At 36.7% G+C, this 25,853-nt stretch overlaps 1 protein-coding gene across 8 annotated transcripts in view; it reads right to left on the bottom strand.

Annotated features, from left to right (window-relative positions):
- The window catches only part of eya2 (EYA transcriptional coactivator and phosphatase 2), a 43,483-nt gene extending 18,650 nt beyond the window's left edge, over positions 1–24,833 (bottom strand). For 2 of the 8 annotated variants that reach the window (XM_079884194.1, XM_079884198.1), the window contains exons 1-8: positions 24,488–24,761; positions 9,642–9,695; positions 9,497–9,530; positions 8,231–8,350; positions 8,034–8,150; positions 2,650–2,726; positions 1,300–1,480; positions 276–415 (exon numbers count right to left, since the gene is read on the bottom strand). In XM_079884194.1, coding sequence (XP_079740320.1) covers positions 276–415; positions 1,300–1,480; positions 2,650–2,726; positions 8,034–8,150; positions 8,231–8,333 — 618 coding nt within the window. In that variant the 5' untranslated portion in view covers positions 8,334–8,350; positions 9,497–9,530; positions 9,642–9,695; positions 24,488–24,761. Of the gene's footprint in view, positions 1–275; positions 416–1,299; positions 1,481–2,649; positions 2,727–2,871; positions 3,300–8,033; positions 8,151–8,230; positions 8,356–9,496; positions 9,531–9,641; positions 9,696–16,168; positions 16,248–24,487 lie in introns of those variants that run through there. The other 6 variants (XM_079884192.1, XM_079884197.1, XM_079884195.1 and 3 more) reach the window with 6 other exon arrangements.
- Between the last annotated feature and the right edge of the window lie 1,020 nt (positions 24,834–25,853).

Here is a 25,853-nt window from a genome sequence, read left to right as displayed (position 1 = left end):
ATCAGTCCACTGTATGAAAAACACAGATTGGAGAATCCGCTCCATCCGGAAGAAAGTCATACAGGTTTGGACCGACACAAGGGTGAGTAAATGATGATGAAAGATTAATTTAAGGTGAACTATCCCTTTAAGCTCGTTGAGTTATAATGAGGATGTTGCCAGACATCATTGCACAACTGGACTGTTGGATGTGAAAGTTGTCCCTGCGGTGCGGAGCGCAGGAATGTTAATGAAAGACGTTGTGTAAGGGACACCGTGAATGCCAGCATCTGTACCTCGATGTCAGAGTCCAGAGGGGGTCCGGGGTCACTGGCCCGTTTCCGGCCCCTGAGCTTCACATCCGAACCGCGTCTCGCCGGAGCGCCGTCCTGATCCTTTCCTGGAGTCGGAGGACTCGTGGGAGCGTGGTACTCTGCTGGTGCACACACACACACACACACACACACACACACACACACACACACACACGTACACACACACACACACTTGTTTAAATACGGACATACAGTCAAATCAATGCGACTAATTTATTATTATTATTATTATTATTGCTAATGCTCTTTTTACACACAGACTGAACACAATGAAGCATTGCTTGGTGATTGGTTGAGCTAAACTGGTATTATCTAATTGTGTAGTTAAATTTAACAGCTGACAGATATTCAACATAATTCATGTGTGAGACAGTCTAACAGAAGGATGGACAAAACCAGTCAAATATCAACTGAGTTCTGCTCATATTTCATTACCATTTTCTAAACTATAGCGAATAAACTGTGATCATGTGAGAAATGTTGAAGGAGTCTGAATACATTTTGGTTTGACTGTACAACCAAATATCTGAATAGCAAAGCAAATATTAGCAATATTGAATTAAATACTGAAATACATCACGCATAATAATGTCAAATGCAAACTTTTTAAAATGACACGGCATAATTTGGTTATGTTAATATTTTGTAGTATTTATTTAACATATTGAAACATACTTTGCTTTATATTCAAATGACATATATAAGGAGACATATAGTCAAAAATCCTTCAACTTTAATTTAAAGTATTTTTTACATATTTTATGTAACTTTTTAATAATATTTGTAATAGTATTCCCTATATATTGACCATTATTCTCAAATTACATGTATATAAAGACATAATAAAAAATCTGGATATTAACGCAGCAATATATACATTACATATTTTTTTCCTTACTATGTTTTTAATAGTATTTTCACAAGTATCCCCAATATATAATATAGTATGTTAATCAGCCTCCTCGTTTCTCTCCATAGAGCTCACCTGTGTGGGATTCTGGGCTGTGATTGGTCGATACAGCGGGATGGTCTGTGTGCTGATAGGGTATCGCCGTGGTGATGGCAGAGGGTGTGATGTTGCTGCTGGTGATGTACGGGCTGTTGTAGTGCGTGTTGTAGTATGGAGAATATTGACTTTGGCTGTAGCTGGAATATGTTGAGAAATCCTGATGGAGACAATGACATGAATGAATAATCTCAGACAACTATATACTACTTTTTATTGGTTTTATGTCTCATTTTTTAATTTAAGTCCATCTAAACCCTACTGTGACAGTATCTTGGTTCAATGTTGAACTTGGTTCACTCCATTTTGGTAATACTTTACAAAATAGTCCCATTGCTTAACATTAGTTAATGCATTAACTAACAATGAGCAATACATTTGTTACAGCATTTATTAATCTTTGTTAATGTTAGTTGATAAAAATACAACTGTTCATTGTTAGTTCATGTCAGCTCAGGTCTATTAATAAATATGAGCTAATGTTGAAATATACAGTAAGTATGATTAATAACTTCTTCAGAAGTACTTTTCATTGTTAGTTCATGTTAACATAATCTGGATATTAAAGCAGATTTCAGATATTAAAGCAACTTAAAAAAAAAATTGTTTTTGTTTTAACAGTTTACAAGTTGGTAGTATTTTTTCAAATTTTCATACAACTTTTTCATAATATTATTAATAGTATTTTAATAAGTATTCCCTATATATTTAAAAATTACATATATAGAGATACAGTAAAAAATATTGGATATATATTAATGCAGGTTACGCAGCTATATATATATATATATATATATATATATATATAGATGAATACATTCCTTAGCATTTTACTTTTTCCTTACTGTGTAATGTAAAGTGTTTTAAAAATGTTTTTTAAAGACAAATATCTAAACAATGAGATACATTGACTTGAGAAGCAAAAAAAAAAAAAAAAAAAAAAGAAGATTCAAAAAGTTTTTTCCCCAAAAATAAATAAATAATTAAGTTAAAAAATGTACTTAATTCAAAGAGAAAACAAGATAATTTTTTTCTGGCCCAATTCTTTTTTGAAGCAGAAACTCTTAATTTGGATAAGCAAACAATTCACGTTGGTTCTCAAGTAAATGTATCTTGATTTAAGAATTTGTACTGGAAACAAGACAAAAATACTTTTTTGCATTGATGGCTTAAGTGAAACTGTAATATACAAAAAAAAAAAAAAAAAAAAAAAGATGATTTTATAATTATGATATATTGTAGCCATGTGACTCTTCTGGCGCAGGGCACAACAGTATATCTCAAGGCTGGTTGTAGTCCATCAGTGAAGGCTTTCCTAAGTTGACCCACCTGCTGCGTGGCACTGAATGGCGTTGAGCCGGTGATGCCGTTTGCACCCTGGAAAATTCCAGAAGAAATGCTGCCGCCTGGAAAAGAAGCACAAAGCTAGTTTAAGAGCGTACTTCGAGCCGACTGTGGTAAAGACTGGCCCTGACGCATCCAACACAAACACAGCGCAGGAAACACGACAGGCAGCGGCTGGTGAAATATAGACACGTTTAAAGCGCTCACAGAAAGTGTGCATGATTTATGACTCTGAGAACAGTTCAGGTGGAGCCGAGAGCAAATCCGCTATCGGACGCTCAGGGCCGGAATGTCTTTCTCCAGACCCGTCTAGTTCCCTTTCTTCTGTCTCTTTCCCTTCACATCCACGCTCGTTCTCTTTCTGAAACCTGCCCTAGATAAACGACTCTGTCAAAACAGCACCAAATCTCGGAGGAAGCAAACGAAAGGTCTTCGAAGGGGGAGGGAGACGTGGGCGAACGCGTCTCTGATTTTCTCCACCGCGGTGAAACGCGAGGACCTTTGGCACCCAGAGAAGGGTTATTTATTTCATGCTACAGCGGGTCTCCTGTTGGAATCCGCCAATAAATCAAACGAGACCGGCGAGATGTAGCGCGAGACGTAGTAACCGCGCTTTCCCAGACCCATTAGAAATCCATCCATTTCACGAGCAGACAATTTTACAGGAAATGATGTCTCGGGGTGCTTATGAATTACAGTAAATCACTATAATACCTAATAGATTACCTGCTATAGCTCTAATAACTCATTGATTATGCTAATTGGACAGACAGGAAGTAGATGTCATGTGACTTTGTGTGTCTCTATGTCTGTGGCTCTCACACACACACGCACGCACGCACGCACGCACGCACGCACGCACGCACGCACGCACGCACGCACACACACACACACACAACCTGATTCATAAACGAATGAGTCTTATGAACTGGTTCTTTTTAATGGATTCAACAGAAAGACTGACAGTCACACGCAAGTGTTATTTTACTAATATTGAGACACTAATATATAATATTAATGTTTTATTAATTTTGTTGTGTGGTTTTGCAATTTTTATTATAGTTTTTATTATTTTTTATTCCAGGTTTAGTACATCAAGTTGAACTAAATGAAAAGCTCAAATTGGACAGACAGGAAGTAGATGTCATGTGACTTTGTGTGTCTCTATGTCTGTGGCTCACTATTTGTAGTCGTTCCTTAACGACACACACACACACACACACACACACACACACACACACACACACACACACACACACACACACACACACACACACACACACACACACACACACACAACTTCACAAGAGTTTGGGATCAGTGAGATTTGTTGATGTTTTTGAAAGAAGTCTCTCATTAAGTCTCACCAAGGCTGGATTTATTTGATCAAAAAACAGTAAAAATTGTAATATTGTTTTTCCAGGATTTTTTGATTGAATAAGATTGACTAATGCTATTTATTTGAAATATAAATCTTTTGTTACACTATATGTCTTTAATGTCATTTTTGATCAATTTAATGTGCCCTTGCTGAATAAAATATCGATTTCTTTCCAACGAAACGATATATTGTGACCGACTGCTTTCAAGCACCGAATGGACAGAAAGCGGTATAGAAGCATCATAAAAGCAGTTCACGATACATGCACACTATATTTCACGTCTTCAGAAGTCAGATTATGAACAGACTGATATCCGAGTCAATATTCACTGAAAATCTTCCTGTTCACTGTAGCACCTTTGGCACGTCAAGACATGATGCGGTTAATGAAACCATTTCTGCATGTGCTAACTTTGGCGGAAGAGAAGATTTTTAGCGAATAATGATTTAAATTTAGACTGATTATTTAGATAGTCTAACCCCAGTGTTATTTTATTAATATTTCAACAATATTTTAAATGAACTTTTATTTAAAAAAAATATATATTTAATTTAATTTAATTTTTTTTTTTTTTTTTTGCTGTGTACTTTTGTCATTTTTATTAGTTTTTTTGTTTATTTATTACAATTTACAATTTAGATTTAATTCATTATTTCAGTTTTATTTTATTTTCATTTTAGTGCTTCAACTTAAACTTTTTTTAATTAGTTGCAAAGCCAATATTTCTAATACATTCTAGAAATACATTCTAATACATAGTTTGTTTTTTTATCTAATATATATTTAACTTTATTTCATTTAACAAATACGTTTTTTAAATAGTTTTAGTAATAGTAATATCATTTAGTAAATTATAATAACCTCACAATAGCCTCCCAAAAAGCTATCATATGGTTTTAGAAAACTTTAGGTTACACTTCATTTTGGTGTTTCATTTTAGACATTCTTCTAACTATAAGGATCTTTGCAACTACATGTTAACTAACTCTCATTAGAGTATTAGTAAACTGGGTAACACTTTATTTTACAGTGTCCTTGTTACATATGTTACTTGTACTTACCATAGTAATAACTGTAAATTATGCATAATTACATGCAATTAACCCTCAACCAAACCATATAGTAAGTACATGTAGTTGCTTAATATTACTCAGTATTTAAATATAAAATTACACTGTAACAATGACACCTTAAAATAAGTTAGTAGACTGTTAGGTTTTAGGGTTCAGGTTAGTAGAATAAGTTGACATGTAGTTGCAAAGTTTGGTTACACTTTATTTTAAGGTGTCATTGTTACAGTGTAATTATACATTTAAGTACTGAGTAATATTAATTAACTACATGTACTTACTATAGGGTTAGGGTTAGGAATAGGGGTTGGTTTAGGGTTAGTTGCATGTAATTCTGCATAATTCATAGTTATTACTATGGTAATGTAACACGTTTAACGAACACTGTAAAATAAAGTGTTATCTAAAGTTACTTATAGTCAATAGAAAGTCTGTTGGTGGAGCAAACTTAATAAAAAAAGTGTTACCAAAACTTAATATAGTACATTTATGTTGCTTTTTTGTCCTTTTAGGATGTTATGTTCATCATATGCTTTCACAGCATGACAAAACAACTTCAGTTTTCTTCAAAGCGCGTGAGTAAATGATGATGACTAGTAAATGATTCGATTCCTTTAAACCTGAAAACGTGCCTAGTGCCACTTCACCTTTGACCTTGACCGAGAGCGGTCAATTTCACACTGCGGTGGCAAAATCAGGACTGCGGGCAGAAGAGGGGTGTGTGACTGAGATCCGACGCTCAGATCCCGTCTGACACACACTCCCACACAAACACACTCCTCCAATGGCCAGCGTGTTGTGGAAGGGAACGGAGAAAGGTTCTGACCTTCTGAGAGAACGAGAGAGACGCCTGACGCCAGAGCCCAGACCGCGGATAATGGGGAACAGGTGTGTGTGTGTGTGTGTGTGTGCTGGGGGGGTTTGGGGATCGACTGTAGATGCTTAAAAATCTGTGTGTGTGTGTTTGTGAGGATTTTGCTAATTATCCAACAAACATAGATGTTCAAAAACGTGTATTTGATTATAGGTAGGTGATATCAGCAAAATTATTATAATGTTCTGGTTGATAATATTTATTAAATGACTTTTGGGAGATTCGGTCAGTGATGCTATACTGTATAATGCTGTTAATAATATATATTGCTGACTATTCAGCAAGCAGTTTCTGTGCTAGTCTCACACTCTTTTTCTTCTGTCATAGTCCTGATCTCCATGTCTGGGTTATTTTCTGCGATAAAGCTGTCTGTTATTTATCTCTTACATCTACTGACATACACTATGGTGGAATAGTGTGGGGACAGAGTTTTAATTTTTTAAGAATTTAATACTTTTATTAAGGTCACTTAAAAGTGAGCCTAAAGACACGTACTGTATAATGTTACGAAAGATTTCTGTTTCAAATGAATGCTGCTCTTTTGGACTTTCCATTCAGAAATCTATCACAGTTTCCACAGAAATATGAAGCAGCACAATTGTTTTCAACATTATTAATAATCATAAATGTTTCTTGAGCATCAAATCATCATATTAGAATGATTTCTGAAGGATCATGTGACACTGAAGACTAGAGTAATGATGCTGAAAATTCAGCTTTGATCACAGGAATAAATTACAGTTAACTGTATATTCACATAGAAAACAGCTGTTTTAAATTGTAATAATATTTCATAATATTTTAGTTTTTACTGTATTTTTGATCAAATAAATGCAGCCTTGGTGAGCAGAAGAGACTTCTTTCAAAGACATTAAAAAAATCTTACCGACCCCAAACTTTTGAACGGTAGTGTGAAATATAATAAAACAAATAAAACAACCAAAAAAATAAAATAAAAAATGTTTTGAACATTATTATGGAAAAGTCATTCAAAAACTAGTAATAATATTTGTTTTTTAGATTGCAAAGTAAAGCAGGGCCTATCACGAGTATTTTAATTGTTTTCTTTTGAACAGTCATGTAAATTACAACAACAAAAATAAATTAATAATAATGGAAGAATATATATTTTATTCCTAATAAAAAGCTTTTTTGCCAGTAGTTAATAGTTAACTAATTAAAGAACAAGTAGGAACTAGTAGGAACACTTGACAGCCTTAGCCAGGGTAACTCAGGCTGTGTTCACACTTGTAGTTCGGTTCGTTTGGTCCGGACCAAAAAAAGAAAAACAAACATCAAGTCCTGGTCCACTTAGCGTTCACATTGGCATTTTAAACACAGGACCTAAAGACATAGGGATATGTTCACAACCTGATTGGACGGCTTTTATGACATATATTTAGCGATGGAACTTACTGAACATCTAAAACGATGCTGTGTTCTGGGATAAATGCGCTAGTTGTATGTGCGTAGCTACATATGATGGTATTCTGACCAGCTGAGAACTCATGAAGAGCTTATAAAGTGTGTAAAGGAGCCAAAACAGCGCCAGGAATCCCTCCGTCACACACACACACACACACAGATCTGCAGTGAGGAGACGCGGTTCTGATGCCTGTACTGAACTGTGATGGGAAACATCGCCACTATGATGAGAAAAAACAGCTATATTTCAGCATTCTGTCCTTTTTAGTGTCGCATCTTGTGGCATCATGTCCTGTTTTTGGTTAGTTTACATGTCTCTGGTCCGTGTTGTGTTCATATTTAATTCGAACCGCACCAGAGCTGTTTGGAAGAGGAGCGAGACTCATCTTTTCAGCTTGTTTGGTTCAGATGGCAGCGTTCACACTTATTCAACCGAACCGCACTAACAGAGCAATCGCACCAGGGTTCGTTTTAATCCAAACACACATGCCGAGTGTGAACACACCCTTATGTTCCACAGATGCACGTTTTTATAAAGTGATGGGCACATATCATGCTGATGCTTTATTGCTCAATTGCTGAAATACCATATAGATCAGATGAGGCTGTGACACTGACCGTGTGTGGAGTAACTGTACAGCGCCTGACCGGGTGGCGTCCCGCCGAAGTTCGACGTGTATCCCAGCAAACTGCTCTGTCCCGGGGAATGACTCAAGCCATCTTCTGTTTTAATATCTGATGAGGTGAGAGAAAGACAGTCAGACCAGCTGGGATGTGCACTCTGTAGGGGTTGTGAAAGGACACTGAGAACTCACTGTAGGACGCCATGCTGTAGCCCTGTGTGTGATGTGTGTATGGTGTGTAAGGGCCCGTCGGCTGTAACGCAGGGCTGTACTGCGTCTGTCCGTAAGCAGCCATGACTGATCTGAGGACAGCTGGTCTGAGAAAACAAAGAGCTGTCCTTAGAGAAACTGAACCTTTACAATAAACAGACAACATCTTTCTAATGCAATGTTCTCAATAACACACACACGCACACACACGCGCACGCACGCACGCACGCACACGCACACACTATAATAACCCTTACTCAAACTCTATACTTTATAGTTTTTATTAATTTTTATTACAGTTTTAGTTGTTTTAGTACATCAAGTTAAACTAAATGAAAAGCTCAAATAAAATAATTTTTATATTTTATTTTATTTTTAGTAAACATTTTTTTATAGCTTTAGTTAACTATAATAACCCTTACTCAAACTCTATTTCTAAAATTACTAAAAGAAAATAATTGTTCATGTAATTGGATAATTGAATCATTAATGGAATCCAATCTGTGAACAAGTGAATCATATGAGCCGATTTGAGGTTGATTCTTGATCAATTAATCGATCAATTAAATGATCAATTAATAAAAAAGCATTTCACGAGAGTCATTTGTTTATGAATCGGACGTAAAACAAACAAACTTTGCTTTCTGTTCAAATCCATCTCAAAAGTTTGTTAGCAATTCTTCAAAAGTACTAAACACATCATTAATGGAACCGTTAAAGAATCGGAATCATTAAGTGGAATCCAATTCAAGAGCAAATGACTCTTATGAACAGGTTATTTTTAATGAATCAAATGTATGAATTGGTCTCAAACTCATGAGTTATCAATTCTTAAAAAAGTACTAAAAGAATCATTAATCAAATCATTAAGTGGAATCTAATTCAGGAAAGAATGGCTCTTATGAGCCGGTTCTTTTTAATGAATTGGACAAAATAAGTCTTTCAAAAGTTTTCCATTGTTGTGGCACCGGAATCATTAAGTGGATTTCGAAAAATAAATACATGTTGGTCTACATTGCTGAATTAAAATTCACCAACAGAAATCTCCACATATCTGTACAACAATATGTCATTTGTCACCTTGAAGCGAATGAATTTGCACAGACATTTGTTCTTCTCGTGAAATAAATGCCAATGGGGTTAGAAAAATAAACTTAATTCAAGTTTAAAACACTTCTATAATAGGATTTTTGCTTCTAAAGTAAATGCATCTTGAGGATGATGATTTTTGCAGTGTTCATCACTCACATGGCCTAAAATGGATGTGTAGGTCGAGTGGCTCCTGCATGTGAACAAAAGAAAGATGTTAAACAGTTCAAATCTGAATCAGCATGAATGCTCTATAGAGGAAGTTCATTAAATCCAAACTGTGAAGTGTGAAGTTCATCCCGACCTGTCTCTGTCTGTCGCTGTACTTCCGCCTGCACACGTTCAGCTGTCAGCTCTCCTGAAAAATGACATGTTTGTTAGGAATACGTGACCTGAAAAGCACATCGGGCTTCGGTCCAACAGCACGCATCTCGAAAGTAAAATGTGAAGAAGTACCCAGAACACAAAAAATGCACAAAGCGCAATTCATGTCTAATCGTGCCTTACACACATAAAAAAAAAAAAAAAAGGTGAACGGACAGTATTTCTCAATGACGAGACACCTGCGGTTTCCAAAAACACACATAATTAGAATTCTGCGATACAGACAACAGTGGAGCGCTTGTTTGTAGAAACCGGCTCGGTAGGACTGTGTTCCTGGAACAGAACAATGCCTAACCTGCTTTCTGAACCTGGCATAATTTGGCATAATAAACCGCAGGCAGCACGACGTGGCAGGAGTTCAGGACGGGGGGAAAACCATGGTTGTTCTCGTACCTGAAATGTAAGAAATGCAACTGTCCCTGTTCTGTCAAGGTGTGGTAAATGTATGTGGGTATAGTTTGCATGAATACAAATGAGAGGAGATGCGGGGTGAAACACGGCAATAACCTTGGTTGTCATTTGTTTTTTTTGCTAACCCAGAGGATTTTTTTTTTTTTTTTTTTGCACAGAGGTTGTTATCTCTTTCACGTTTCAAATGTGTCTAGTCATCTCACCTTTATTTATACAGCGCTTTATACAAAACAGATTGTTTCAAAGAAGCTTCACGGGAGAATAACAGAATAAATGATGCAAACTTCATCAAACACGAGACAAATTCAAATTCTGCTGTAACGCAGCTCTAAAAAAAGACAATAGTGACATTATTCAGCTCATTTCAGTTCAGCGTTGATTCAGTTGCATCAATTCTGAAATGAGTTCAATTGAGCTATAAGCATCTCTACAGAAGACAATAGTATTCAGCTCAGTTTAGTTCAGTGGAGTCTTTGTCTCAGACCTTAGAAGAATAACTTGGACACAAATGAGACAGAGCCATAAAATAAAAATGGATTGCAGCTCAGATCATCTGATGAGAAATGTTTGCGATCTCTGACTTTGGATTGCGATAAGACTCCAACTTCCCATTGGAAACACGTCAAGACAAGACAGAAAACCGTGCTTGTATTTAAGTAAAGTCTAGTTCTCTCGGATCATCGGATCTTATTTGATTAACGTTTGATAAAACTACTGTGGTACCAGAATAAATATCTCATGATGCCAAGACCTGGGGCCAGTTGCATAAACATAGCCTGTCTGATCAACTAGAAGTTCGTTAGGGGTAATCAGTCTTACTGTTCGGTGTCAAATTAGACCAATCTACGTTTTTATGTTACTGACTTTAAAAAGTTATTAACAGTCTTAAAGAATAAAATTGGATGACTAACTTGTAAGACTATAGTCTTAACAGTTTATGCAACTGGCCACAGATCCACATCTTAGACTAAGACACACGCTTGCGTAAGGTCGCGTCTGACTGAATAGAAGCACAAAGATGTTGTCTTCCTCTAAACGTCGTCCCTCAGGGCTCCTCCATCTGTCAGACACAGCTGCTGTCAGGAGCAGAGATGGAATAACACCTAAAACGAGAGCTTTCATGCGATCACGCAAGAGTGGGCATGTGCATGTGTGATTTACATCCCAGCTGAACTCTAACACACATCGAGATCTTTTTTGATTAATCTGACAGTTCAGACTGAGCGAGGTGAGCGGTGTTTGGCGTCTGCGGTCGGGGCGGCACCCAGCAAATGTTTAAAACAAACAAAGACAATCTCTCGCTACAGCTCACTCTGTTTTCTCAGTAAACAGTTGCGACACTACAGTACGGCGTGCTTAAGATTGAAAAAAACATATCATGTGACAGTGACTGTTATAACGATAGTAAAGCTGCAATTATTAAAGTGAAACTTTTTACCCCTTAAAGGGGTGGTATAATGCCCTTTTCACAAGCATCTGATGTCCCCAGATTGTGTATATAAAGTTTTAGCTCAAAATACACCACAGATATTTTAATTTTAACATGTTAAAATTGTCACTTTTTGAGGTTAAGCAAAAACGCACTGTTTTGTGTCTGTTCCTTTAAATGCAAATGAGCTGCTGCTCCCGGCACAGGGGGCGGAGCTTCAACAGCTTGCACTCACACCGACAAGCAAATTTCAAAAACTTTCAGCCTTTTATGTTCAAACCGGAGTCAGACAATGATGGAGAGACTCAAGAAGAAGTGACAACATGTAGAAGCAACAGGACATTTCTGAATGGTTAGTTGATGAGTTTATGAAGCTTATGTGTGGTTATCTTCTAGTCGTTGATTAGCATATTCTGTCATGATAATCTATAAATCGTGTTCCGAGGGCGGGGTTTATGTAAATTTTAGGGTTAGTGGTGTCAGTAACCCGGGAGGAATGTGGTGTAGTCTCTACCAGCCGTTTGTTGTAGTCCTTAAAAAGCGATTTCTTTAAAAGCAAATATCTCCCTTTGCTTTGAACTTTGAGCAGCAACATTACACAGTAACTAAAGTTAGAAAAGTCAAATCATAATCAACCACCCCTTTAAGAAGTGGATGGTAATTTTAGATGATCATGTTATGGTTTTTGATCGATTTGAGCTTTTCAGTGGCTGATAAGTTACGATTTATCTAAAAAGTCAATATAATACCAGTGTATATATTCTAAAAATGAGATGCATGCAAACTTGCTGAAATCAAAAGAAAACTTAAACACATTTACGTGTGATAAAAAATCGTTATAGGCCTGGCTGATCAATCCAAAATGGTCAAATATTAGGTAATTGTATTTCTACAAATGTATCGTAAGCCAAACAGTTTCCACCAACAGTATAAAGTCTAAGACCACTATTGATTGTCCTGGAAAGAAAAAAAAGTGCATGTTTAATTTTCTTAAACATGGGCATTGACCATTTCACATCAATAGTTTTCTGTTTTTTTATGCTATGTTTAGATTGAAACATTTCACTGTATGCAAACTTCTAGGTTCTCACATATATATTGACTGTATTAACAAGATTTAAAAGCTAATCGTACTTTAAAAATAGTGCATGAGTTATATATTTTTTTCTTTTATACTATTATTGTAACAGAAGACAGCATCATCAAACAGTGTTGTTAACTAAAATTAAAACTATTAAAAATTGTTTTCAATAACTGAAATATTAGATGAAAAATGTCAACAACAAAAAAGTCAAATAAAAATATACAAAAACAAAATACAAAAAAATTACAAAATCACAACAAAATTACAAAAGCTTTAAAACTGAAAATATAGAAAATAAAAAATACTAATAAATATCGTATTTAAATAATACTAAAATGGTACAAATATTATGCTAAATAACTCATTTTGTGTCTCACAAAAAAAAACATGATTTTCTAACAACAACATGAGGGTGAGTAGATGATCCCTTGATTCTGATATAAACAGGCTCTCGGACATTTGTGCTTGTTTTCAGAAAACAGAAGGAGCTGTCCTGCGGGTCAGAGACGCAGCGGTTCACACTGATGTTTCATCACACCTGCTCTGCTGACGCACCACTCCTAACAAAACCTTTCCCAAGAAAACAAACGTGGCTAGAGAGAGAGAGAGAGACGGCTGACACGGGCCGCCCAGTGCAATCCTGACTTCCTCCCAGAGTTCCTGTGATGCGCAGTGTGTTTCCTGGTATGAGTGTGTCCCGGAGTGAGAGGGCATGGGAAAGAACGCTCTACCCCCGTTCACAGTGGTAAACTGAGCTAAAACAAACCCCGGACGGGGCACGACGCTTCACCTGGCCTCGCCGCTGTTCTGCTAGCGCTGGCGTCTTTCACGGCTATCGTATTCCACACAACGCCTTACATCATACATCACGTGGTGTATCTCTCTTTTTACCCAGCATGAACGTGGTCGCCAAACTAAACCAGTTGACGAACACTCGTCACAAGATGAAGCCAATAGTGGCGGCCATGGAAGTATTTCGCCGTAGAGATTTTTAAAAGTCTTTTTGAAAGAGTTATGAACCAAGTGCAACACAAACTTTGATTCGAAGCAGAAAAGTATTTGAACATCATACAAAAACACCTTTAATAAGGGAAAGAACTACAATCCCATGAAGCATTGCAAATGCCAATCAAAAAAAAAAAAAATGATGGAGAAATAAACTTTTCTTTAAGATTCACACATTTCAATTAATAGTAAAATTCCATCAAAATTTAATTGAATAATCCTTACAATTTCTTAATTGAATAATCCTTAATCAATTATTCAATTAAAATGTGTAAGAATTATTCAATTCTTTTGATGGAACTTTACTATTATTTGAAATAAGTAAATCTTAAAGAAAAAAAGGCTTAACATTTTTTTTTGGTGTAAAAACTATTGATTTAAAGATGTTGATTATGTATATAGGAACGATACATTTTAAGTTTTTGCAAAATATGCACATAAATAATGAAATAAATATATATTGAGATTCTATATTAACGTTAAAATAAAGCTGAAATAAACAAACTTAAAAAGCTTAAACGAAAATGAGAATAGTTGCCCTGGCAAATGAAATAAAATAATTTTAAGTTGAAGCACTAAAATGATTCAAACTAAGACTGACATAAAAATAAAGTTAAATAGATATATTTAATAAAAAGAACTAATAAAATTAACAAAAGCACAAAAAAATTATTAAAACTTAAAGATATAAAAATAAATGCGATTCAAAATATTAAATACTATAATAGATTATAAACAATACTGGTGTCAACATAATGCTAAATCACTTTCAGAAACTCTCAGAAAAAAACAACACAATTTTTCTAATATATATACAAATATCTAAGTAGTTTGAGAGTGCAGAGAGACTGACTGGATTACATTCGGGCGGAGCTAAAGAGTTCTCTGATTCTCTGATTGGTGGAGATTTCTCTGCAGAATCATGGGTAATATAGTTTTCCACCAGGAATCTCGCTGTTAAACTAATTATTTTAGAAATAAGTTGAAATAGGGGCTGACGACTAACAAAAGCATATAGCATTGATTAACAGCCTAAGTTATCGGTAAAAATCAATTTCCCTGTGGAGAAAATGAACGAGTTTTTACTTCCAGAACCTACTGTTGCTCTATACCCTGGATGTCCTGACAGGAGCATTATGACGGGGTTAAGAGAGCAGGTCGGCTGTCTTTGAAACAAATCATGAGCCGTAGCTTTGCCATATGGCTGTCTGATCTATAGCGAGCTCTCCAACCCGAACAGTCGTCTCAACCGTTCAATCAAAGCCACCAAACTGCTCTCTGGCCGCTAGCTGAGGGCTATGTCCCATATGGCGCGGGTGACCACTGCATCGCCTGAAGGGAAACCGCGAGACACTGTGACCTCGCTCAAACAATGCAGCACTTCTGCAGCCCTCGTGTTTCCACCGTGAGTCCAGACAGTCCGCGAGCAGCATCTGCCCTTTCATTTCCTCCAAACTCAACGGGCCAGGTATTCCTGCTACAAACCGGAGAACTGCTTGAATATGGACCCTTTTCACATGTACAGGGTTCCAAGGAGCCGTTCTGAAGCGGTGCACGGAAACTACAACAGATATCTTTTTTGCGTTCCCAAAAGCAAAAGAAAAAAATCCACGACAGCATTTCTAGGACTTTGCAAAAAAGAAAAATAACTGGGAGATTGATTACAATGAGCAGAAGAGAGAAAGATGGCAAATTTGCAAAAAATTTCCCTCAGCCGTTGTATTAGAAACACCCGCACAGCAACTTTAACTAGTCTGTAACCTAATATTGATTAAGTGTGTATTCAACACAGAATAACATTACTGTACAGTATTGAGCAACAGATGCTCTATATATAGCCTACAGCATGCTCTGCACACGTTTCCATATATGTGCATTGCATGTTAAAAAAAATGTAGCCTAGTTAGATTTACAATGTTGTGAACTGAAAACATGCCATCAGTCAATGAAAGTTATGTTTCCTTGCATTTCATTTAAGACAATCTTCCACAATTGAAGTCAAAGTGTGTAATTTTTGCCTGTGTCCCAGTTTAATATTCAGATTAAACATTGAGAAATGCATGAGTTTTGAGGGACAACTGTCAAACCTAAAATCTAAAACCTAAAACCTGTAAAATCAAACCTACAATAGAGACACAAAATACACCCCATGAATTTTTGAACATATTATGTGTCTTTTATTGTGCAACAAAGTTTTTGCAAGCAAACCAACATCATTTTTCACTACCAAAAGCTCAACAAGTTTTCTTTTGCATTCAAAATTGAAACTTTTCTGCTGATTGGCTAAGAGTTTGCTTGCGTATATTTTGCAAATCAAAGTTTTAATCTCAATGCCTGACAGTTGCTGATAAATGCCTTGATAACACAAAGTGCTGTAAATGCAGTGGAAATTTTGAACTCTTGTTTTTCCTGTACATTCTCACGATGAGACAATTCGCAGATTATCGTTGAGACTACGTTATAGTTCAAAGATACACTTGACATTAGGTAAATATTCTTATCTGAACGTCAAACTTACTCTAGCTTGTGTTGAACTTGAGGGCACTTGCTGTGCACGCTTTGGGAGTATTTCAACTGATGCACTAAATGTTGTTTTCCATCTGAAACACACACACACACACTGAACAGCCCATGCATCTACGGCCACTTGCCTTCGGGCTCAAGCCTGTCTGCAGCCTTTGAACTCAGACTGTCGTAAATAAAGCCGTCCGGCCACACGCGTCTGCTCTTTAGCTCACTAATGGAGCGATGGAGGGGGGGTATAACAGCCTAGTAATGGTCTCTTGAGATGCAGCGGCGCTTACATCACTGTCCCGGGATTTCATCAATGCTGGAGCGCAGCAGAGCATGGGAACCCTGATAAGTGTTGCACGGACACAATGAAGATATATGCGCAATGATCTCATGTATGTTATTGACGTAAGCGGCCAAATCCATGCTAATGGTAAAGGTATCAATCACGAGAGATATAGTTATTTTTGCTGGGAATTAAAAATGGTTTATGTGTAACGTAACCATGTTGTAAGTAAGCCCCTATTTTTGGAAAATCTAATAAATAAAAAAATTGTATAAATGAAAGGCACTTTGATTATTTTCTTTTTATTTGGAACTTGATGGACGCAAACCAAAAGATAAGATTATTCTAAACAAATGAAGTCTGACATCAGTGCAAAAACAGCTTCACGTTACGTAACACAAAATGTGGCTCCAAACAGTCAAACTAATATTATAAAGCAGCTGTTTTTTTTCCTCCCTTTGGTTTACTCCATATTTAGGCTATGTAAATATATCTATCACTGTATAGCAAAATCCGTTGCACAATATAACCATAATGCCATTCCATGTTAAAACTGAAACATTTCGTTCTTTGTAAAAGAAAAAAACATTTTTCCTTGCTGAGTGGAAAAGTTGCATGCTAACTTATTTTTGCAAACTTTCCAAGTTCCTCAGTCATGACAATACTTGTCCAGAAAATATGGTTTCACTTTATTTTAAGGTGTCATTGTTACAGTGTAATTATATATTTAAGTACTGAGTAATATTAAGCAACTACATGTACTTACTATAGGGTTAGGATTTGGTTTAGGGTTAGGTACTTATGCATAATTTACGGTTATTACTATAGTAAGTACGTCACCTTAAAATAAAGTGTTATCGAAAACACAGCAAAGAAAAGTGTCAAACGGATTAGCACACACAAAACACAGTGTGGAAAATCCATATATTTACATATATTATTCAAACTGAATAATTTCTAAATAATTGTATTCTTTTCCTCTTTGCCTTTCAGCCAGAAACATGACGATACTTGTTTGTCCAGGAAATACTGCAAAGAGAAGTGTAAAACGGATTAGCGCGGATAACGGAAAGGCCTCCTCTCTCGGAGTAACACCAAGCTATCAGTTTCCCCATCCTGCAGATAGACTTTTAATTTATGGGCTTCTGTTATTAAAAAGCCCAGCCCGAGCTCGGCCGCGTGTTCCTGGCCACCGTGTGTGTGTGTGTAACACTAACCGCCTGCCATGGTGGGCTCTGCTTTCCACATGACAGCCTCCAACAGGAGAAAGCCACCTTTCATGCCAGCTTGTATGGAAGGATCGCCTCTCCCACCCAAAAAAAGCCCCGACTTATGTGTAATCGACCCCCTTCGTTCAGACATTCGCCCCATCGGTTCCCAATTCCTCATCCTACCCATCCCCCCATCTCTGCTGCCGGGTCTCCCGGACCCTTCACCCCTGGAGCGCTGCCCCGAGACGTGGGTCATGGATGGGGACAGCTGGTGGACCTCCCAGAATCATTCTTATGAGGGACTCAGTTCCCAGGTAACACATCTGGCCTGTTGTAGTGTAGGGATCACACTGCATTAAAACCACTCGAGCTGCGCGCTTTCAGTGCATGCAAATCACATGCACAACCAAAGAGAACTGAGCAATGCAACATTTCACTGACTACACGTGTGCTTACTTGCATTCAATGTGCACTTACTTCAAATGTTGAAAGTATACTTTCTTAAAAACTACTTGCAGATGATATTAATAAAAAAACAAGTTTCATGACTGTTGTTTAAAAAAGTGCACTTTCACTGTAAAAAATTTCTAACCTCCCTAACTCAAAATTTTCTAGTGACTGGTCACATCTAAATTTGTCAATTGTCCCAAGTGAAATTCTGTAAATTATAAAATTAAATTTACAGAATTTCACTTGGGCCAATTGAAAAATTTAGATGTGACCAGTCACTAGAAAATTTTGAGTTAGGGAGGTTAGAAATTTTTTACAGTGTTGTAATCATGTCATTAAAGTATGCCTTTAATGGAGCAGACATATTTTGATGTGTTAATTAATTGCACTAAAGCACATGTAAAGTACTTGATTTTAATTTTAACAGTAGTGTTTAAAGTTAATAACATGTAAAGTTAACACATTTTAAATGCACTAAATTGCAACTTCATCATTCATCATACAGATATATTTAAATACATGTCATTAGAAATGACACTTTCATTAGTATACATTAGTTTCATCAGTATGACATTAAAGTGACATTAAATGCTTGTCAGTACATTCAGCGGTATACTTTAAGCAAATTAAAAAAGACAATAGAAGTAATAATGAAATTACATATAAAGATGTACTGATTAAGTGTGTCAAAAAAGCACTAATTGCATTTAATAGAAATTTAAATTATAATGCAATTTTATTGAATTAAAATAACATGTATTTAAGTGTTTGAAAACATTACATTCAGTTTGCTCTTTTAATGTATATTATTTTCATAAGTACTTATTTTAAACATATATACTAAAGTGTACTTCTTCTTCACAAGGGTATAATCATATTCTATTATTTTAGGCTTGCAAACATGGTTTTCATTCAGTGTGGAAGCTAGATTTTCTCTGAAGAAATCGTGAGTGTTGATGCCAGGGTTTTGCTATGCAGTTGCTAAGGTTTTTTTGTTGCTTATTAGCTCAAGTCTCTATGATATTCAGAAGCTAGTTTTATCATCCAGTCATCAGCTTGAATGCTTAGAAAAGTAACCGCACACCTCAAGTACTGTACGTAGCATAGCATGCAAGCTTCAGGATGAGTTATGACAAAATGTTATACTTTAGTTTAGGGCTTTCGTCAAATCACTAACCCTAAGTATATGCTATTCAATGGAGCTTAAGTTGTATTTATCCAAGAATATTCCATTGAAACTGAGTTTGACTTGGATTTAATATCCTCAAGACTTGAAAATCAGCCTTGCACCATCTACATAATGAAAGCATAACTCAGGAACAATAAGTAGTTTATTCAGTTAGTAGTCTTGAACTTTTAACCTTTGAGACACGGTAAGCTGCATATGCTAACACTCACAACTTACATTGTTGTGGACACTCAGTGAATGATTTATGACTTCATCAAAGAAACCTGTTGAAAAATTTCCTGCTTCTTTGCCCCGAGGGCTGTTAGCATGTGTAAACGCGCCCGACAGGCAGAGAGGAGGAACGTTTCAGCTTATTCAAGACACCTAATTTGTTTAGATTGTGTACGATCCAAGTTTTTCAGTCGCCACCTTTGGAAATTGATTATGAGAAAGAAAATCTCTCATTCAGATGTTGATTGATGTTGTGTTACTCACTGGTGAGACTGTGGCGTTGAGTTGTGTTGTTCTAGCCTGTCAACTGCTTGAGCCGTTGATACAATTAGTGTTATTAAAAAAGAAATCTCAATATAAGCATTATTTATATTAGGGCTGGAAGGTATAACAGTGTATGGTAGAAACCTCCAAGTTCTAGTCAGCACTGTAATGATGTTATTTTCATATCAGCCTTCATTTGTTGGATGAATAACGCTATTCTTTGGTTTGTATCCAACAAGTTCCATATTAAGCACCTTTCATATGCAAGTATTTAATTCACTGGATTACAGCAGCTGGAACACAAACACACGTGCACACATACACACACGCATGCATGCACGCACGCACGCACGCACGCACGCACGCACGCACGCACGCACGCACGCACACACACACACACACAGCTGTCATGGGGACATTCCATAGATGTAATGGTCTCTATACTGTACAGACTGTATATTTTATCCCCTTACACTAACCCTACCCATCACACAAAACTTTCTGCATTTTTACATTTTTAGAAAAGCCTTTAATTACTTTATTTTTTATACCAGTTTTACAAATGAGGACATTCATAATGTTTTTTTTTTTGTTGGTTTTTTTTTTGAGATTTTGGTCACTTCTGGGTACAAATTTGTCCTCAAAATATAGTTTTGTACACACACACACACACACACACACACACTCACACTCACACTCACACTCACACTCACACACACACACACACACACACACACACACACACACACACACACACACACACACCACTTTGCTTTATGACTCCATGACAGTGATACATGTGACGCTCATGTCTGCCAGCAAGTGTGTGTGTAAGTGTGTGTGTGTGTGTGTGTCTCTAAGATATAAGATAAGGACTAAAGGTTGGCAATAGCTGAAGAACCAGCTGCTGTTTGGTGAAAGAATGAGACTGTAGGGAAAAGGAGGGGTTTGGATGACCGTGTGTGTGTATCAGTGTGTGTGTGTGTGTGTGTGTGTGTGTCTGTGTCTGTATGTGTGCCTATATGTGTGTGTGTGTGTGTGTGTGTATCAGTGTGTATGTGTGCCTGTGTCTGTATGTGTGCCTGTGTCTGTATGTGTGCCTGTGTGTGTGTCTGTGTGCGTGTGCGCGCGTGTGTGTGTGTGTATGTGTGTTAGTCTGTGTCCGACTTAAAGGGAACTGCAAAACTGTGTGTTGCTTCCTACTCACATTATCATGCAAAATCTCTCCATGCACACAGTATTTTGTCATTTGTCATTATACCACTGCTTATTATTTTGGTTAATGATAACTAAATGATGTGGAATCCCACATTGATGAATATATCCGAGTACAGACCAGAATACCACCTAGCAACCACCCAGATGATATCAGCTTCATAGCAACACCTAGCATCATGGCAGTGGTTTAGCACAAGTCAGCATTGATCACGTTTACTTCAGACAATGCAAAAATCATTCATGTTTCCTGCACCTTTTGACCAATGAATGTCTGTAACTTTTTCTTGTTGTTCATTATTACTAGACGACACATTAAAAAAACAATCACGAGTTCACAAAGAGATTTCTGATTAAATATTTTACAGCAAAACAAACATTTAAAATATGTCTTACTATAGAAATATTTTTTTTCCCCAATCACAATTCTAAAATTCTCTGATATTTCCATGTTCTCCTTCACTGTGAAAAGCCAAATATGATTAAACCTTCAGGAGTAACGCGAATCACCTCAAACATTCAACATTTGACCACAACAAGTTTCTTAGTTTTACAAAAGGAGGTTTGGTTGTAATCAAAGACGGTTCGTTCTGATCAAAGCGAGGGTGTATGTGAAGTCGGGCCCCAGACCGTAACTCTTCTACTAAAGCCTTCCTGTTCACATTTCAGGAAAAGGCTGACGAGAAATCTAGCAATACATTTCTAATTCTGAGTATGAGCGACAATATTAGAGATGCTTGAGTTGTATTAAGATTGTTGCACTGTTTAATCCTGCTGCTTTTCCTATATTTGCATGAAAGGTTTTGCTCTTTATCCAGAGAGTGCACAAATTTCCTCAGAGCCACAGTTGCGACTGTGATGATGTGGCAAAGTGTTAACTGCGACAACGGCTTTTCACTGCCGATCACATTCAGCTGCACGAGACTCACGAGACTCCGGGAACACCTCTCTGGGCGCTAGCTAAATATTTTGCTCATTACGACCGAGGTTATCTTCCATCTGGAAGCAGAGGATCGGTTGACAATTCAAAGCAGAAGCAGAGTTCAAGGCCTCCAAACCGAGGGGTTAACGCCGGCCGGCCCGTAATGAAACGAGCGCCGATAAACTCAGGAAGAGCCTTGCTTCCTATGAAAATATTTATCATTCCAGAAACCTTTGGCTACAGAGGACTTTAGGAATTAATTTGTGTTTTCTTAGGAGGGGGTGCTCAGGATGGGGAACTCAGGCCTCGCTTTCGACCAGGAATTGTGCAGCTTATTCACAATTTATTAGAGTTACTAATCAGAACCATGACGGGCTCAGAATGAGACCTGGTGTTATTATACAGTGAAAACGAGAGCGTTAAATCAAACTTGACCCTGTGCACGTGACCTTTGATGCGCACGTCCAGTGTTTTTCCAACAGTAAAAAGAATGGGTGGTTTCAAACTAATTCAACCGAGCGTCATTATTAAAAAGCAAAAGGATGGGTTTTAATTAATAAAAATATCAGCATGTGCTGCATTCTTCATGTCGTCTATTGCACGCATGTCCTCCAAATCCACATCGTGAGACTGAGAATAAGAGATCTGACTCCACGTTCAAAGCATCGAATGGGGTTCATTTTCACTCGGTCCAGGTTTGAGTTTGGTTCTTTTAAAGAGGAATCAAGTGTGAACAGATTAGAGAGTCAGCAGCGGGACACCAAATCTAATAGAAATAATTTAATAATGAAATGCTATTTCTTTTAATTTTTTTGTCTAAGAAACAGCAGTGTTAGACAGTGAATGTTCATCATATTTACAATGCAAGTCACCAAAGACAAAAATAGTTTCATTCTGTGCATACAGTGTGTTTTATAATGAGAAATATTATTCAGTTTATCATAGTCATGTTAGAAAAACAATCCACAGAGTTGCCGTGCATGAGTCAATATTTCTTGGACTTGTTTGTGGTGTTGCAAAGTCATGGCGGCGGTGGAATCACTACAGTTGAGAAAGTTTAGGATCAGAATTACATCAGGTTTTGGATCTCAGAATCCGAGACAGGGTCGCTTTAACTTTAGCACTGCAGATCTGGATGGATAATCATTTGGAATTGAGCAATAGTGACCAGCGTTCTCGTGAAAATGTATTGAGCAGGGGGTTGTGAGAGCTTCTAGGATGATGATGATGAATGCTTCTCTTTGAAAAACGCTTAGCAAGGCACCCTAAAATTATCTTATTAGCTTCCCGTCTTTAAACATCACCATTTCAGAGTAGCCGTCTAGCGTGACGTGACATCCGCCATTGTTTTATTTCAAACAGCCACATTTCTGCTCGCATTAATGGACACGTATGCACAAACTAAGACTACTCAATGATGTGGATAAATTAAATGAAGAATTACACAGATGTTTAGATATGAAAATCAAAGTATTTTGTTCAAGAGCCTTCTACACTATTAAGAAGATGGTTCTGAAAAGCACTCAAGTTTCTTTGGTCTTTAATAATAGAGGGAGTCTTTTTCCTTCAGAAACTGTCCTGCGTTATAAATGCCAGGGAGTTAATCTGAAGCAGCATTTCACAGCAAGACAATCAATTAAAATCATGTAATGATATGCAAAAATATCAACAATACACTTTTATATTTATTTTACCAGATACCAGTATTAATCAGTTTTTGATGGGGAAAGTGCCTCAGATGACAATATTTGGTGGTATTATATATCTGATTATAGGATAGGGATGTGTTTTTGTTATCCACCATTATTTTTTAATGGTGCTTACAAATTACCAATAGAACCATATCTGATTTGAAGCATTAATGCCTTCACATGCTTAACATTTGAATGACCCACAAACTCATCTTTACTCAGATTATAGCACTTTTTAAATGGTGTTTGTGTAAAGGGTTCTGTTTGTAAATCGAGATTATTATTCAGTGTTTAGATTCTGATCGCCGTATAACAACTCAAATATAGTTTTTGTTATGGCAGAAAGTTCTGAAACTAAAAACCATTAAAGAGCCTAGTCTTCATTTTTAAGTGTGTGGGACACCGTTAATGTGTTCATGTCAACTCAAATCAAACAAGCATTATCTAAATTATCATTATCATTACTGTATGCGAAACTATAAAATATGTATAAAAATAAGAATATGAATAATGACAAATTTAGTGTATTGTACTAAATCTAGCCCTGTATTATTTTGTCTGTAGCTGCACTCTTTTAAAAATATGGTTATTGGGATCGTTGCTCTATGGTTCTAGATACATTTATGATGTTTAATTATTCAGATCAGTGTTTTGGTTTCCTTTAAAGCACAATAAAGGGGAAAACTTTTTCTCCTAAGACATTTTTTATCCGCGTTTGATCAGATATCTGGAAATGTATGTTAAGTTAACAAACGCGTCCTCATGCGATCCTGCTTTTTTTGATAACCGATAGTAGGCATATGTGTCTATTACATAGACAGGAAATATTATCGGTTTCTTATCGTCAGAAATACAAAGACAATAACAGTAAGTAAATGATGCACTCACCATATCTGGAGCAAAGCAAAAGAAAAATCAGCTGTAAGTTCAGCAAAGTTTCCTCTCCATCCTGCGTGAAGTGTGTTGATCAACGCGCAAACACACGGATATAATGACGCATCCCGACGCTGATACACTCGAAGCTTTCAATCTCAAATCAGCCGGTTACGATCGTGTGTGTGTGTGTGTTCGAGAGCTCTGCGGTGTGTGTCTCGCTCCCTGCGTGTGTGGCGCACTCAAGTGCACTAATGTGAAGAAACGTTCAATAAATGAGCGACCTGAAGTTCCTCCTCCTCCTGCTCATGTCCTCAACACACGCGTGTAGACCATCTCTCTCTCTCTCTCTCTTTCTCTCTCTCTCTCTCTCTCTCTCTCTCTCTCTCTCTCTGTGTGTGTGTGTGTGTGTGTGTCTGTGTGCGCGCGCTATTTTATTTAAATGTACTTTACAACCTCGCAAATATAGCGAAACGTGAAAACAGACGTAAATAACATTTTGAATGACTTATAATAAAGCCTTTTGTTTTTTAAATGTTTGTAAAAATGCAAAAAGTGAATCAGAATCTACAACGAACCACAGCTTAATAAACATACCCCTGGTTTCACAGACAGGGCTTAAGACTAGTCCTAGACTAAAATGTAAGTCTGAGCTGTTTCCACTGAAATAAACTTGCACTGACTGATCTTAAAAATATATCAGTGCCTTTTTAGTTTTAAGATGCACATCGGTAATGTTTTTTTCTAAGCATGTTTATAAAAATTACTTAAATGTCCTAATTGATCTATGGTCTAATCCTGGCTAGTCTAAGCCCTGTCTGTGAAACCGGGCCATAGACTAGCCTACTTAAATCACGTCTTAATTAAAAAAAAAAAAAAAAGTAAAAATACAGAAAGTGTTGAAGTGTATTGGAAAGAAAACATTATTAGCTCTGTATAAAACCAATAGATATCAATGGAAGGTCCATGATAGGAAAAACAAATGTGTGTTTGTGAAGGAGATAAACTCCATAAATGTCAGAACGTTCATTCATGTGAGTTCCAAAGAAAGTTGCAGATGATCACATTTAAAACTTGATAATTTAGTCCTTTATTATGATGGCAGATTGTGCATTTCAGATAATGTATATGACTACACAAATTAGTGGTGTTACAAAGTGGAGTCAAACAATGCATACATTTTATCCAATAATAAATAATAACTGGATAAACATGCTGACATCTGTTTTTCTTTTGTTGAGTTCCTCTTTACAGTGTAAAGCAAGTTTCCCCTGGATATCAATGATTTTTTCATATCAGAAGCGGTTAAAGGAGAATGATAAATCATCTCAATCATAAATAAATCAATCATATCCTTAGAAATGTCCTCAGGTATGACAGT

Source organism: Squalius cephalus (assembly GCF_949319135.1).
Source record: "Squalius cephalus genome assembly, chromosome: 10".
Classification (NCBI taxonomy): Eukaryota; Metazoa; Chordata; class Actinopteri; order Cypriniformes; family Leuciscidae; genus Squalius; species Squalius cephalus.
This window is presented reverse-complemented; position numbering and strand designations above follow the sequence as displayed.